The following is a 12,286-nucleotide window of genomic DNA, read 5'->3' as shown; positions in this document are numbered from 1 at the left end:
ACCCGCAATAAACACTTTTCAGGATAACGACAAATACTTACACTTGGGTTTAAAATTGAACTCTGGTCCAATAAAGAAGAGGTAAAGGCTTTGGCAGGTCATTACCACCTGAGTGCTGGTTTGTACTATCAAAGATTACAGTCTCTGTGAAATCAGTCTGCACAAGACCATCTGCACTGGCAAGCTTTTTAGCCATAGCTCGAGTCACTGCGCAGGCATATCCAAACCTGTCTTTGTCTCATCAGTGACTGGCTTAGCTGTCAGCCACACCACAAGGAAAACTTTACCCTCTGCAAGGTCATTTCATAATAATAACGAAACCCCCTCCACTGGCAAACTTAATCAGATCCCTATTGTAACAGGTCCATCAATTAATTCTGATTTCATCATTATCCCGTGCTGAGGTATCAACTCCACATCACCCCCACCAATCTCAAATTTATTTTCGCCTGTGGCAGTCTCATCGCCAAACTCCAAAATACTGTCCAACATGAGTGATTGGGCAGCCCAATATATCAAAGGATTTTCACTGTCACTTGTGCTGACCCTTCTTTTATTGATACTAAACCCTCTGACACAAAATATTTGAATTCATCCCTAATATTACTAGCAGGTTTGGATCCCTTTTGACTTCTATGTTTCCATCTCTTTGAATACAGGCATCTGGTGCTGCATCCTTTTCTCAGCACCAAACAATCTGCTATTATATGACTAGGTTTCTTCCAATAGTGGCAAAGGGGACCTGAAGATTTTTTTTGTTTCCCTTCATCTTTACCCGTAGTATTCCTTTATGATTTAGTTTCTAACTTACTTGGGTAATCAATATTTTTGGAAGGTTCTACTTAGAACCATAGAATGCTGCAGCACAGAAAACAGGCTATTCGGCCCTTAAAGACTGTGATGACCATTATTTCACTAGTCCCATTGACTTAACCCAATTTCCATAACCCTCCAGACATCTCCCATTTATTCTTAAAACTTAAGATCGAGTCCACATTTAACACAACAATTGGCAGCTCATCCCACACTCCTGCTCTTTGAATGAATAACTTTCACCTAATGTTCCCCAAAAACAGTTCCCCTTTCAGCTTAAAACTACACGGTACAAATTTAACATTGTGGTTTAAAGCATATTCATCCACTAATTTAGTAGATTCTGGCCAAGTTAATCAATCCATTTTCATCTAAATATGCATTTATGCCATTTGGAACACACCTTTTAATTTCCCCATCCAATGCCAGCTTTCTCAGTCTGTTATTATCATCATTTATATGTTTTGGTCAAAGTACACTGCTTTGTCATGTGGAAAATCCATATGAGACTGGTTCACTGATTTTCTTTGATTTTTTGCCTATAAGCTTCTGGAACCAATTCATAAGCCTCGAGCACAACTTGCTTTACAGTCTCATTATCAGCATCTTGTTGGATTGTAAGTTTGTTGGACTTTCCCTTGAATCATGCTCTGTGACATGAGGGACTAGTAATCTTTTGGCCACTTTAAGCTCTCAGCAAATTTCTTGAAATACTAGAAGTATTTATCAATCTCAGCCTCATCAGATGGAGGAACTAACCTAGCCTCCCTACTGTTCATAAACCTCTCACTAGGACCAGAAGGTGGAACACCTCTTTCTCAAACTGCCCTTGCTTCTCTGCTTTCTCCTTTGCTTCTGTGTTTTCTCCAATCTACATTTTTCTAACTCTAACTCAAGTACATGTAGTTCAAACTGCCTTTGCTTCTCCCCTATCTCAAATCTAAGTTTTTCTAATTCAATTTGTTCCACTGGTGACTGCTGTTCAAGGGATTTACTCTCGGTAAATTGTTTTAATTCCCTCTCTCCAAACTTCTCCACTGCTATATAGTGTTTAACTATAACTCTCTGGACTTCTGCCTTTAACATTGACAGTTTTCCTGCCATAAGTTTAAACTTTTGGGTGATAGCCCCACCACCTCATTCCTTTTTGCCTTCTGCAAACCTACAGAGTATGGCGATTCCAAAAACTCATCAATATCCATTGCTGCTGTTTTTCCACACACACAAGCCTTTTAATTGGCTTTCATAAAGGAATTTAACCAATCAAATCGAAATCGATCAATAAGCTCCGAATTTTGGTCAAATCTCAGATGACCGCCCAATTTGTTATGTCACAAACCAGCAGTAGTAGAAATTCACCAAGAGACTTACTGTTTTATTTTCTTTTAAAACAATATATTACTGATAATATAACAACTTACCAAACCTTAACCCCCAACTATGCGGGAATATACGTGTGTGTGTGTGGGGAATACCCAAACCATTACAGCTTAGACACCTGTTCCTGGATAAAGCAACAAACTCTTTTTTCACTTCCTGCCGAGTATCAACTTCGGGCACAGTCAGGACCTGATTGTTGCCACTCGGTTCTCTTCACAGTTTGTACTAACGCTTAAAGTGACAGTAACTAAATGAAACTTGAGCTCATAACACATTCCACACACTGCCAGAAAGTAATACCATGTGGGATGATGAAGATCTAGATATTGCTGAAGTTTCATCCAAGAAGCATAGCCTTGATTCCATGGGATACACTCCTTCAGATATCTCCCAGGACCAGTATATGCATAGTGTTGAGATGCTACATTCTGACAGCTTCGGATGAAATCTAACCAAGATCTTCCTGTATTCAATCTTTAAACTTTCAGTTAGCCACTGGGACAGGAGCATCAGGAATTTTTTTATAATCTTTAATTTTTTTTTAAATTTAGATAAACAGCACACTAATAGGCCCTTCCGGCCCATGAGCCTCTGTCACCCATAAAGCCCAATTGACCATCAACCCCTGCACGCCCTGAAGGGTGAGAGCAAACCTAAGTGCCCAAGGAAACCCAGGGAGACACGGGGAGAATGTACAAACTCCTTATATAGACGACACTTTCCTTATTCTAATATATCCTAATTTCGAAGTATCATCTTCCAAAAGTGTGAGCCTCAATATTCTGCATTTTGATCTCTTTAATCCAATAAATCAAACTCTGTGACTGCTGCTTTATATAGCTTTAATTCATTGATAAAACAGATAAACATTTAGCATAACTTTGCATTAAGACTTTCATAATAATGAATAACAAAGTTTTTACTGTATAATAGATATAAAATGCTTTTAAAAAGATACACAAATTTTTTAATGAGTCATAATTTATTTAAAGAGATTTAAAAAATTCTAAGAAATATTTCTCATGCTCACGCTTCCTTTACGTGTTGTTGAATAATAAGCAAGCCATTAGTCTGGGCGAATATTACAACATACTACATCATGGTCACTATGGTCATACTACAAACAATAGTTCTTCGTAAAGAGACAGGCACAAAATTAACAAAGAGCTAAAACACCTTAATATCGACTTGGCTGGTTTCTCCTCACCTCCTCTCCATCCTCTTTCCCTCAGGTCTCCAGTTACCACCCCCTTTCCTCTCTATTCGGAGAGCCCCACTCCTCCCCTTGTTTGCTGCTGTGCCCTGCCTCCCTTATCCACCTATTCGGCCTTTGAGACTGTGCTCCTCGCCTTGCCCCTCCCTCCCGTTTTGTTTGGACAACTGCAACCATTCTCCCATACCTTTTTGAAGGGCTCAGGTCCAAAACATCGGTTATGTATTTTTACCTTTGCTACATCAGGGACGCTGTTTGACCTGCTGAGTTTCTCCAGCATTGTGTTTTTACTTCAATCACAGTGTCTGCAAACTTTTGTGATTTACTACCTTACCGAGAGCGTCAGATTCAAACCCTGTAATAGCTTCCGCGAACCATCCCAATAACCATGTCTCATAATCATGAAAGGAAGCTCATGAAACTAGCTTTGTATAAGAGTAATTTATTTGATTGCTGCTGTCATTATATGTTTGGTGGATTTGACTTGATCTGAATTTGATGTTATTTGTCTTTGCAGTGAAGTGAGGGAAAAATCCATCAGGGTGAAGTGAAGAATCCTCAAGTAAGCTTGTCAAGATAATGATTACCTCATGTTGAGAATTTTTTCTTATGTAAAGTGTTGGAGGCCTAGAAAGTACTGGCTTCAAAAGTAATTAGGGATGGGGAATAAATGTACCCATATACAAGGAATTAATTTTAAAAAGCAAAGAATTAATTTGCCATAAGATTGAATAATAAGTATTGAAACCTTCTGGTTAGTTTCTATCTCAATGAAGATCGGGAGAGAATTAGAATTTCCTTTCCCTTTGCAGGTGAGGGCTGGAATAACGTGGCTGCACAATGGCGAAGGCTTGCTGTTGCTTCATGTTCCTCATGGTTGCTTTTATAGAGGTGAAAAGTTACTCAGGTCAGTAATTTTGCTGGGGTAATGTAGTGAAAGTACTTAACCCGGAGGTGGATGTCAACGTGGCCTATTATGCATCCCCCTGATACAGAAGCAGGCTTTCTTAGTGCAAATGGTTCGCCATTCTGGTACAAATTATCTACATTCCAGGATACAGGCTGTATCTTGTCCTGTTGCACATGAGTTTCCAGCCATCTATCTGCTTCATCACAAAAATCTGCTTCTTTTAGCTTTGTAAAATCTGCTCTGACTTTGTTTCATCTTGTTTTCTGTTGAAATCTCCTTTGTTAATTCTAAACTTGACTATTCTGACCCTATCCTGGCCAACTTCCCATCTTCTGCTGAAAACCCTGCTGCCCATATCTAAGCTTACACAGAGTAGTGTTCATCCATCTTCTGTTTATGTTGATTTACTGTCTGGTAATACCTGTATAGTAAAATTCTCAAACTTGTTTTCAAACCTTGCCAAGGGTTACTCCTTTATATCTTCACAGCCTTCTCCAGACCTCCAATATACTTGAGTTCTCTTGTGCGTTCCCAATTCTGTCATTTTCTAAATTGCCAGTTTTAATTGCTATTATTTGCAGGAGTGGCTTCATTTACTTTGAATCTACTGTCTGTCCTGGTGTAGATTGTACACTGTATTGAAGGTGCAACATTCCCTGGTGCAGATATTATATTGTCCTGGTAAAGATAACTCAGTTGCCTTGTACAGATCACTTTTTCTGGTGCAGATGGTATACCAATCATTGTGCGGACAATTTTTATGGTCCAAATCATATCCTTTGCTGGCATTGATCCATCATAACACTGGTTCAGAATGATGGATTGTTCTGAAATATAAGGTACACTTTTCTTGTTCAGGTAAAAAGCTATATTGCTATTAATATATACTGTCTTGGGACTGACTCCACACTTTATGGCATTCAAGATTATTTTATTGTCATGTAATAAAGCAGATGTAATATTACATGAAACTGCATTTAGTCTGCCGTAAGTTTGAAATTCTTGATTGGAAGAAAGCAAAATTCAAGGGGATGAGAAAAGATTTGGAGTGTGTGGACTGGGATGAGATATCTTCAGGAAAGAATGTAGCAAATAAATGGAGGATATTCAAAGGAGAAATTTTTGAGAGTACAGGATTGATATGTCCCCAAGAGGATTAAAGGAAAGGTTAGAAACTGTAGAGAGCCTTGGTTTTCAAAAGGTATTGGGAACTTGGTTCTGAGGAAGAGGGATGTGTACAAGAGGTATAAACAGCAGGGACTAGGTGAATTGCTTGAGGAATTTAACAAGTGTAAAAAAAATCTTAAGAAAGGAATTAGAAAAGCTAAAATGAGATATGAAGCTGCTTTGGCAGGCAAAGTAAAAATAAATCCAAAGGGTTTCTATTGCTACATTAAAAGTAAAAGAATAGTGAAGGATAATATTGGACCCCTTGAAGATCAGGGAGTAGATGGGAGAAATTTTAAATGATTTTTTTTCTTCAGAATTCACTAAGGAAAAGAATATTGAGCCAGAAGAAGTGAAGAAATATGGTAGGGAGGTCATGGATAATTTAAGGATTAACGAGGAGATAGTGTTGGCTATATTAAAAAAGATCAACGTGGATAAATCTCCAAGACCTGACAAAATATTCCCTAAGACCCTGAAGGTGGGGAGGGGGGGGGGAGATTAGTGAATAGTGGGGGGTTGATAGAAATATTTAAAATGTCACTGGCCACAGGGGAGGTGCCAGAGGACTGGAAGGTGGCTCATGGTGTTCTGCTGTTCAAAAAAAGTAAACCTGGTAATTATAGGCCTGTAAGTCTGATGTCAGTGGTAGGTAAATTAATGGAAATTGTTCTTCGAGATGGTATATACAACTATTTGGAAAGACAGGGATTGATTTGGAATGGTCAGCATGGTTTTGTACATGGTAGATCATGTCTAACAAATCTTATAATTTTTTGAGGAGGTTACTAAAAAGGTTGATGAGGGGAAGGGGGTGGATGTTGTCTATTTGGACTTCAGTAAGGCTTTTGACAAGGTTTCCCATAAGAGGTTAGTAAGAAAGGTGGAAACATTAGGTATTAACGAAGTAGTGAAATGGATTCAGCAATAGTTGGATGGGAGATGCCAGAGAGTAGTGGTGGAAAATTGTTTGTCAAATTGGAGGCTGGTGACAAGTGGAGTGCATCAGGGATCGGTATTGGGTCCACCGTTGTTTGTCATATATATTAACAATCTCGATGATAGGGTGGTGGCAAATTGGATTAGTAAATTTGCAGATGATACAAAGGTTGGCAGTGTTGCTTGCGGACAGCAAGAAAGATTATCAAAGCCTACAGGGTGATTTAGGACAGTTAAGAGTGGGCTGAAAGATGGCAAATGGAGTTTAATACTGATAAATGTGAGGTGCTACATTTTGGTTGGACTAAGCAAAACAGGTCATACATGTTAAATGGTAGACAATTGAGGAGTGCAGTGGAACAAAGGGATTTAGGAGTCATGGTACATAATTCCCTGAAAGTTGAATCACATGTGGATAGGGTGGTGAAGAAGGCATTTGGTATATTGGCTTTCATGTATTGAATGCAGGAGTTTTGAAATTGTATAAGGTACTGGTGAGGCCAAATTTGGAATACTGTGTGCAGTTTTGGTGGCTGAATTGCAGGAAGGATATAAACAGAATAGAGAGAGTGCAGAGGAGGTTTACAAGAATGTTGCCAAGGTTTCAGGGTTTGAGTTACAGGGAAAGGTTTAGCAGGCTGGGACTTTATTCCCTGGAGCGAAGAAGGTTAAGGGGAATTTGATAGAGGTATTCATAGTTATAAGGGGGAAAGATAGAGTCAATGTGGAAAGGCTTTTTCCATTGAGAGTGAGGGAGATTCAAACAAGAGGGCATGGATTGAGAGTAAAAGGGGAAAAGTTTAGGGGAAACTTGAAGGGGAATTTCTTCACGCAGAGGGTGGTGGGAGTGTGGAATGAACTTCCAGCAGAGGTGGTAGAAGCGAGATAGATGTTAATATTCAAGGAAAAGTTGGATAGATATATGGATGGGAAAAGTGTGGAAGGTTATAGGCCAAATACGTTTCAGGGGGACAAGGAGGGAGAAGATGTTCGGCATGGACTAGTAGGGCCAAAATGGCCTGTTTCTGTGTTGTAAATGGTTAAGTTTGTCAATGATGAGAAACTGTCCTGTAGAGAGCAATAATAATAATTATTCCATACTTTACATTTCAGTATTTCTACCAGAAAAAGAAGCTACCAAAGTCTTGAACATTAGGAAACGCGATAATTCCCTTTTTGAAGAATTCAAAGCTGGAAATTTAGAAAGAGAGTGCTATGAAGAAACTTGTGAATTTGAGGAGGTAAAGGAGATTTTCCCGTCAACAGATGTTGCTGTAAGTACCCTGCAGTCAATCAGATCAGCATGCTGTTTCCTTCAATACACCTATCATAATTTTATTAGCACAGTGGGAAAATTTCCAGATCTTAACTATCTTTGATCCCCATTTAATATGTACAGAATGATTGTGTAACACCAAAGCACTAAAAATAGATGGTGGTGTCATTGTGAGTGGTATTGCCAAGCCGAGCAGTGATATCTAAACTTGTAATGCACACCCCCTCTGTCCAGCCCACACCTCTGCTAGGTAAAAAGTTACATCATCTTAATTTCCCATAGCTGTGCCACAATTGGCCTCAGCTTCACAAGTTACCTGAGTTTCTGCTGTTGATCGTCTAGTGGCATCTGCTAGGAATTGTTTGGTTACTGGGGATCACCTTCAGTGTCTTATCTGTGGAACAGCCTTGCAACACATTCTCTTGGGCCGAAAATCCAAACCTTACTAAACTTGTGAGTTAAAGTAAGTGGGCACTTTGGAGACTGAGCATATATCATGGAGCCTGCATGTGGTGGTAAACCTTTGACATGCAAACCCTGTCACAATAAAATTTCTCATCATTTTGTTCTCAACTTAAAAATCCAGACAGCATCAGTTACAAGAGTCCTCACAGTTGCTTGAAAATAGTTTAAATTGTTCTAAGATTTAGACTAAATTTTGAGAAATATGGTTTTGGAAAATGGGTAAAAAGTGTTCTTGAGGATTCAATCAATACCTTCAACATTATGAGGTGAATAAAAAATGTCTTCAATATGGTGAGCAGTCCCAATTTTCTTGAACAGAATAATTGATAATCTTTTCAGCAGGCTTTTAAAACTCTATCACACTGGTATGGACTGCGAGTGGAGTCACATAGAGACCATTAAAGGATATCTGGTGACCCACTTAGGTTTCAACAATAATTCAAGAACTTTGTAATTATATTCACTACTTTGAGCCCTTGAATTCCATTTCATTAAAACTGAATCCTGACCTGCTTTCCAAACAAATGGGAACTCATGTTCTTTGTATATTACCTCGAAGAAACATCTGAGGGCTATTGAGAAAAGGTCAGCTTGATGACCTTGGCAATTGAATGGGTTAGTGGGAAGGAGCAATTTGCAGAGGAAGTGTGATTGAGAAAAACGATGATATATCCAGTGAGCAAGATGTAAAGGATGAATAATGTAAACAAATATTTGTGCTTCAGATGGGATTTTCTATCCACCATATATTCTCGTGTAATAGCTGATACCATGAAAAAGTCAAGCCCCCCAATTTTTAGCCCAAAAATCTAGTGTTTTCCATATATCGCGTGTAAAAGTCAATTTACCCCCATTTTTGGCCCTGGCCACCTGCCCACTGGAGCTCCTGCCACCTCGACCATGGACTCTCACATAGGCCCCACCTACCTGACCATCTGAGCTCCCGACATCCTGTACTAGTCCCAGCCAGCCACCCACACGTCGGAGCTCCCAACACCTCGAAGATAGTATGTGTGTAATAGGTGATCCCCTAAACTTTACCCTAAAAATTGGTCCACAAAATTTGACTATTACACGAGTATATTGTATACAGTAATTGTTTTGATCCATTATAAGGTATACAGTATAGAAATGTTCAATTTAATTGTTTAGCACAGGATCTGAAATGACAGTATTTCGTATTTTATGTAGGCATCTAATCAACTGTATACTTTTTTCACAGTTAATATTTTGGAACAAGCATATTGGTGAGTAAACTGTCATGAGTAGATGAAAAATTAAATTATAAACTAAACAGTAAGACATTATAACTAACAGTGGCTATTTTCTTTAAGATGGCTAAAAGATTTACTGTTGGCTTTATCATTAGATGTTCTTTCAAATTTCAGCCACAGTAATGTGTGTATCAGTAACAATTATAAATAGAATAGAATTCTTTTCTGACATGGAAACAATCTATTGCATATTTAATTTCCATGTCATTTCATGTGAGATACCTGCTACAATCCAATTTTTATGCCCACATACTATTTGGGTAGCATGGTATTGCAAAGATTAGCACAACACTATTACAGCACCAGTTCAAATCCAGTGCTGACTGAAAGGAGTTTGTATGTTCTCCCTGTGTACCGCATGGATTTCTTCAGGGTTCTCTGGTTTCCTCCTACATTCCAAAGATATAGGTTAATTTGTTAAATGGATGTAGCGGAAATTACATATTGCAGACTCGGGGGGTGGGGGGGGGGGGGGGTGGCCAGAAGGATGTGTAACCGTGCTGTATCTCTAAATTAAACTAAAAATGTGTTTTTTTAATTTTAATAATATTAAATTAAATCAATTTGTATACAAATGTTTAACAATGCATCAAAGACTTTCCACACCACATTGTTTCCAGCAGACGGTCCCCATTATGAAGAGCAGCGTCTATAAAACAAGTGGCCCAGTGTTAACGCTATATCCGTGTTGAAAACTTAATTGTCAGAGAATTTAATTATTTTATGTTTTTTAAAAATTACACTACCATTTGATGATGACATCGAATGTTAAGTCTTTTTGGATTAAAGTAAAAGAGTAATTTCAGTAATTGGTATCATAAATTATGTTATGAATTGTAAATGACATCAATTGAAAATATGTTAAAATAGCAAAGAGCTTTCTTAAAAGGTTTTACATTCATGTTTCTGCTTTGATTCAACTCCACCTTCCTCCAATATACCTAAAGCTATTGAGTCCCTCAGTATCCAAAAATGTACCAAACTCCATTGTGAATGTATTGATAAATCACCATCTATTTTCCTTTGATCAATTAATTTCAAAACTTTCAAATGTTTTAGTAAAATATTCTCTTCCCATTCCTTAACAGCCAATCCTTTACCGTGTTTTACCCCATTATTGATATTTCCCAGTATCTCCCTTGTCAAGCCCAGACCAAGTCAAACTCTGAAATAGTATAAGCTTAGCCCTCAACCGCTCTTCACAGAACAATCTCTTCATTGCAGAAATCACACTAATGGCCCTGGTATTATTCCAGGGAGCCAAGTGGATGGATGATCCCATTACAGCCTCTTCCTCACCATATTGGAAGCCTGTCTTGAGCCAAAACAATTCCTTCCATCAACTGACAAAGATCCAGCTCAGAGAACCCTCCTGGTTGTGACACTGAAGACCAGTGTGTTAGGTCCAGGCACTCCTCCAGTCCATCTGTTAAATTGTCACTGGCAGAGTGAAAGATTCCCACAATGTGTTTTGTCTGAAAAAGTAAGACAAATTCAATCCACCTGATTCCTGCCCTAATTGTCTACTCTCAGCAAACTGGGAGAAAATTTTGTCAACAGTGTTCTCAAGCAGAACATAATCATAAATTATCATGTTGATTTTACCTGGAGCACAGGGCTTCAAATTTGATTAGCCCATTGATCTAAAAGAGCTGAATTCTGGTAAGAGAGCTTGCCTGCCTTTGATGTGAAAGAAGCATTTATCCAAATCTAGCATTAATAACCCCTGGCAGAATAAAGGTTAATGAGATGTGTAAATTTCAGTACTGACTGGAGTCATGTCAGGCACGAATGCCAGATGGTTATGATTGAAGGTCAGTTACCTCAGCTCAAGAATGAGGCAGTACTGCAGAAGTTTCACAGGGCAGTCAGTTAGGCTCAACCATTTTCAACTGCTTCATCAGGATCTCTGTTCATGGTGATCTTAGAAGAGAGAATATTCACTAAAAGCCCCACAACATTTAATACCATTTGCAACCCAAGTAATGACAGCCATTTGCTTTTGGGATTTAATGGAACTACTTTTGCCAATTCACCGACTGACAACATTCTGGGATTCACAGTTGACGAGAATGAAAAAGCAGACACAATCCTGTACTTACCAATCAGTGATATTTTAATAATAGTATTAGCCAGTTTCGTGCTTGCGTTGAAGTTACAGTAAGACTTGTCAAAATGTTCAATCTCCCATTTTCTTTATTTCTCACCCATAAATATTGTTGCTTCACTTTTTTCTCTCTTCTTAAATCCGCTCTTCTATTTCTTCTACATGGCTAAAACTCCCTCAATTGATCAATTTCTCTTTTGTGCTGAATCTAAACTCTGCTCTTTTATTTTAAGGAAAATCTTGCACAGTACTACTCGCTTATCCAAAATCCTAATTTATCCCAAATATTTTTGGACCCGGACATGACGTCTTTTTGCCTCTGAAATTTTTTGGATAATTGAGGATATCCAAAACAATCAGAAATCCTCATTTATCCAAAATTTTTTCAGAGCTGAACTCACTTCACAGGTTGAATAAAAAAATTCACCTGTCATGAAAATGGAACAAGGATTGTCCTCATTTCAGGTAACTCCCTCCCCTCTCTTTTTCCATTTCTTCTTTACCTACCCCGATTTACCTTTCTCTCCAACTCTCCCTCTCAAACTGCGTGCCACTAACTCCCAGCTGCAAGCAGTCGGAAAAATCCCTTCTCCTGGCATCATCAAAGAGCAGGGACCTCGGGCTTCCGGGCAGGAGTGGGTCCTCGGTGGGGAGGCATTAGTGATTGGTGGCGGCAGTTGGAAGGGGGAGTGTGCAAGTGAAGACTGGGTCTCTATTGGGCTCTTACATCAAGAACCAGGAC

General features: G+C 38.8%; 1 protein-coding gene across 1 annotated transcript in view; it reads left to right on the top strand.

Moving 5' to 3' along the window:
* The window catches only part of LOC138742302 (vitamin K-dependent protein C-like), a 47,534-nt gene that overhangs the window by 19,258 nt on the left and 15,990 nt on the right, over positions 1–12,286 (top strand). The window contains exons 2-5 of the mRNA XM_069896543.1: positions 3,924–3,968; positions 4,219–4,313; positions 7,536–7,696; positions 9,386–9,410. Coding sequence (XP_069752644.1) covers positions 4,247–4,313; positions 7,536–7,696; positions 9,386–9,410 — 253 coding nt within the window. The 5' untranslated portion in view covers positions 3,924–3,968; positions 4,219–4,246. The remainder of the gene's footprint in view (positions 1–3,923; positions 3,969–4,218; positions 4,314–7,535; positions 7,697–9,385; positions 9,411–12,286) is intronic.

Source organism: Narcine bancroftii, chromosome 9, assembly GCF_036971445.1.
Source record: "Narcine bancroftii isolate sNarBan1 chromosome 9, sNarBan1.hap1, whole genome shotgun sequence".
Classification (NCBI taxonomy): domain Eukaryota; kingdom Metazoa; phylum Chordata; class Chondrichthyes; order Torpediniformes; family Narcinidae; genus Narcine; species Narcine bancroftii.
The sequence above is the reverse complement of the archived record's forward strand: the minus strand, read 5'-3'. Positions and strand labels throughout refer to the sequence as shown.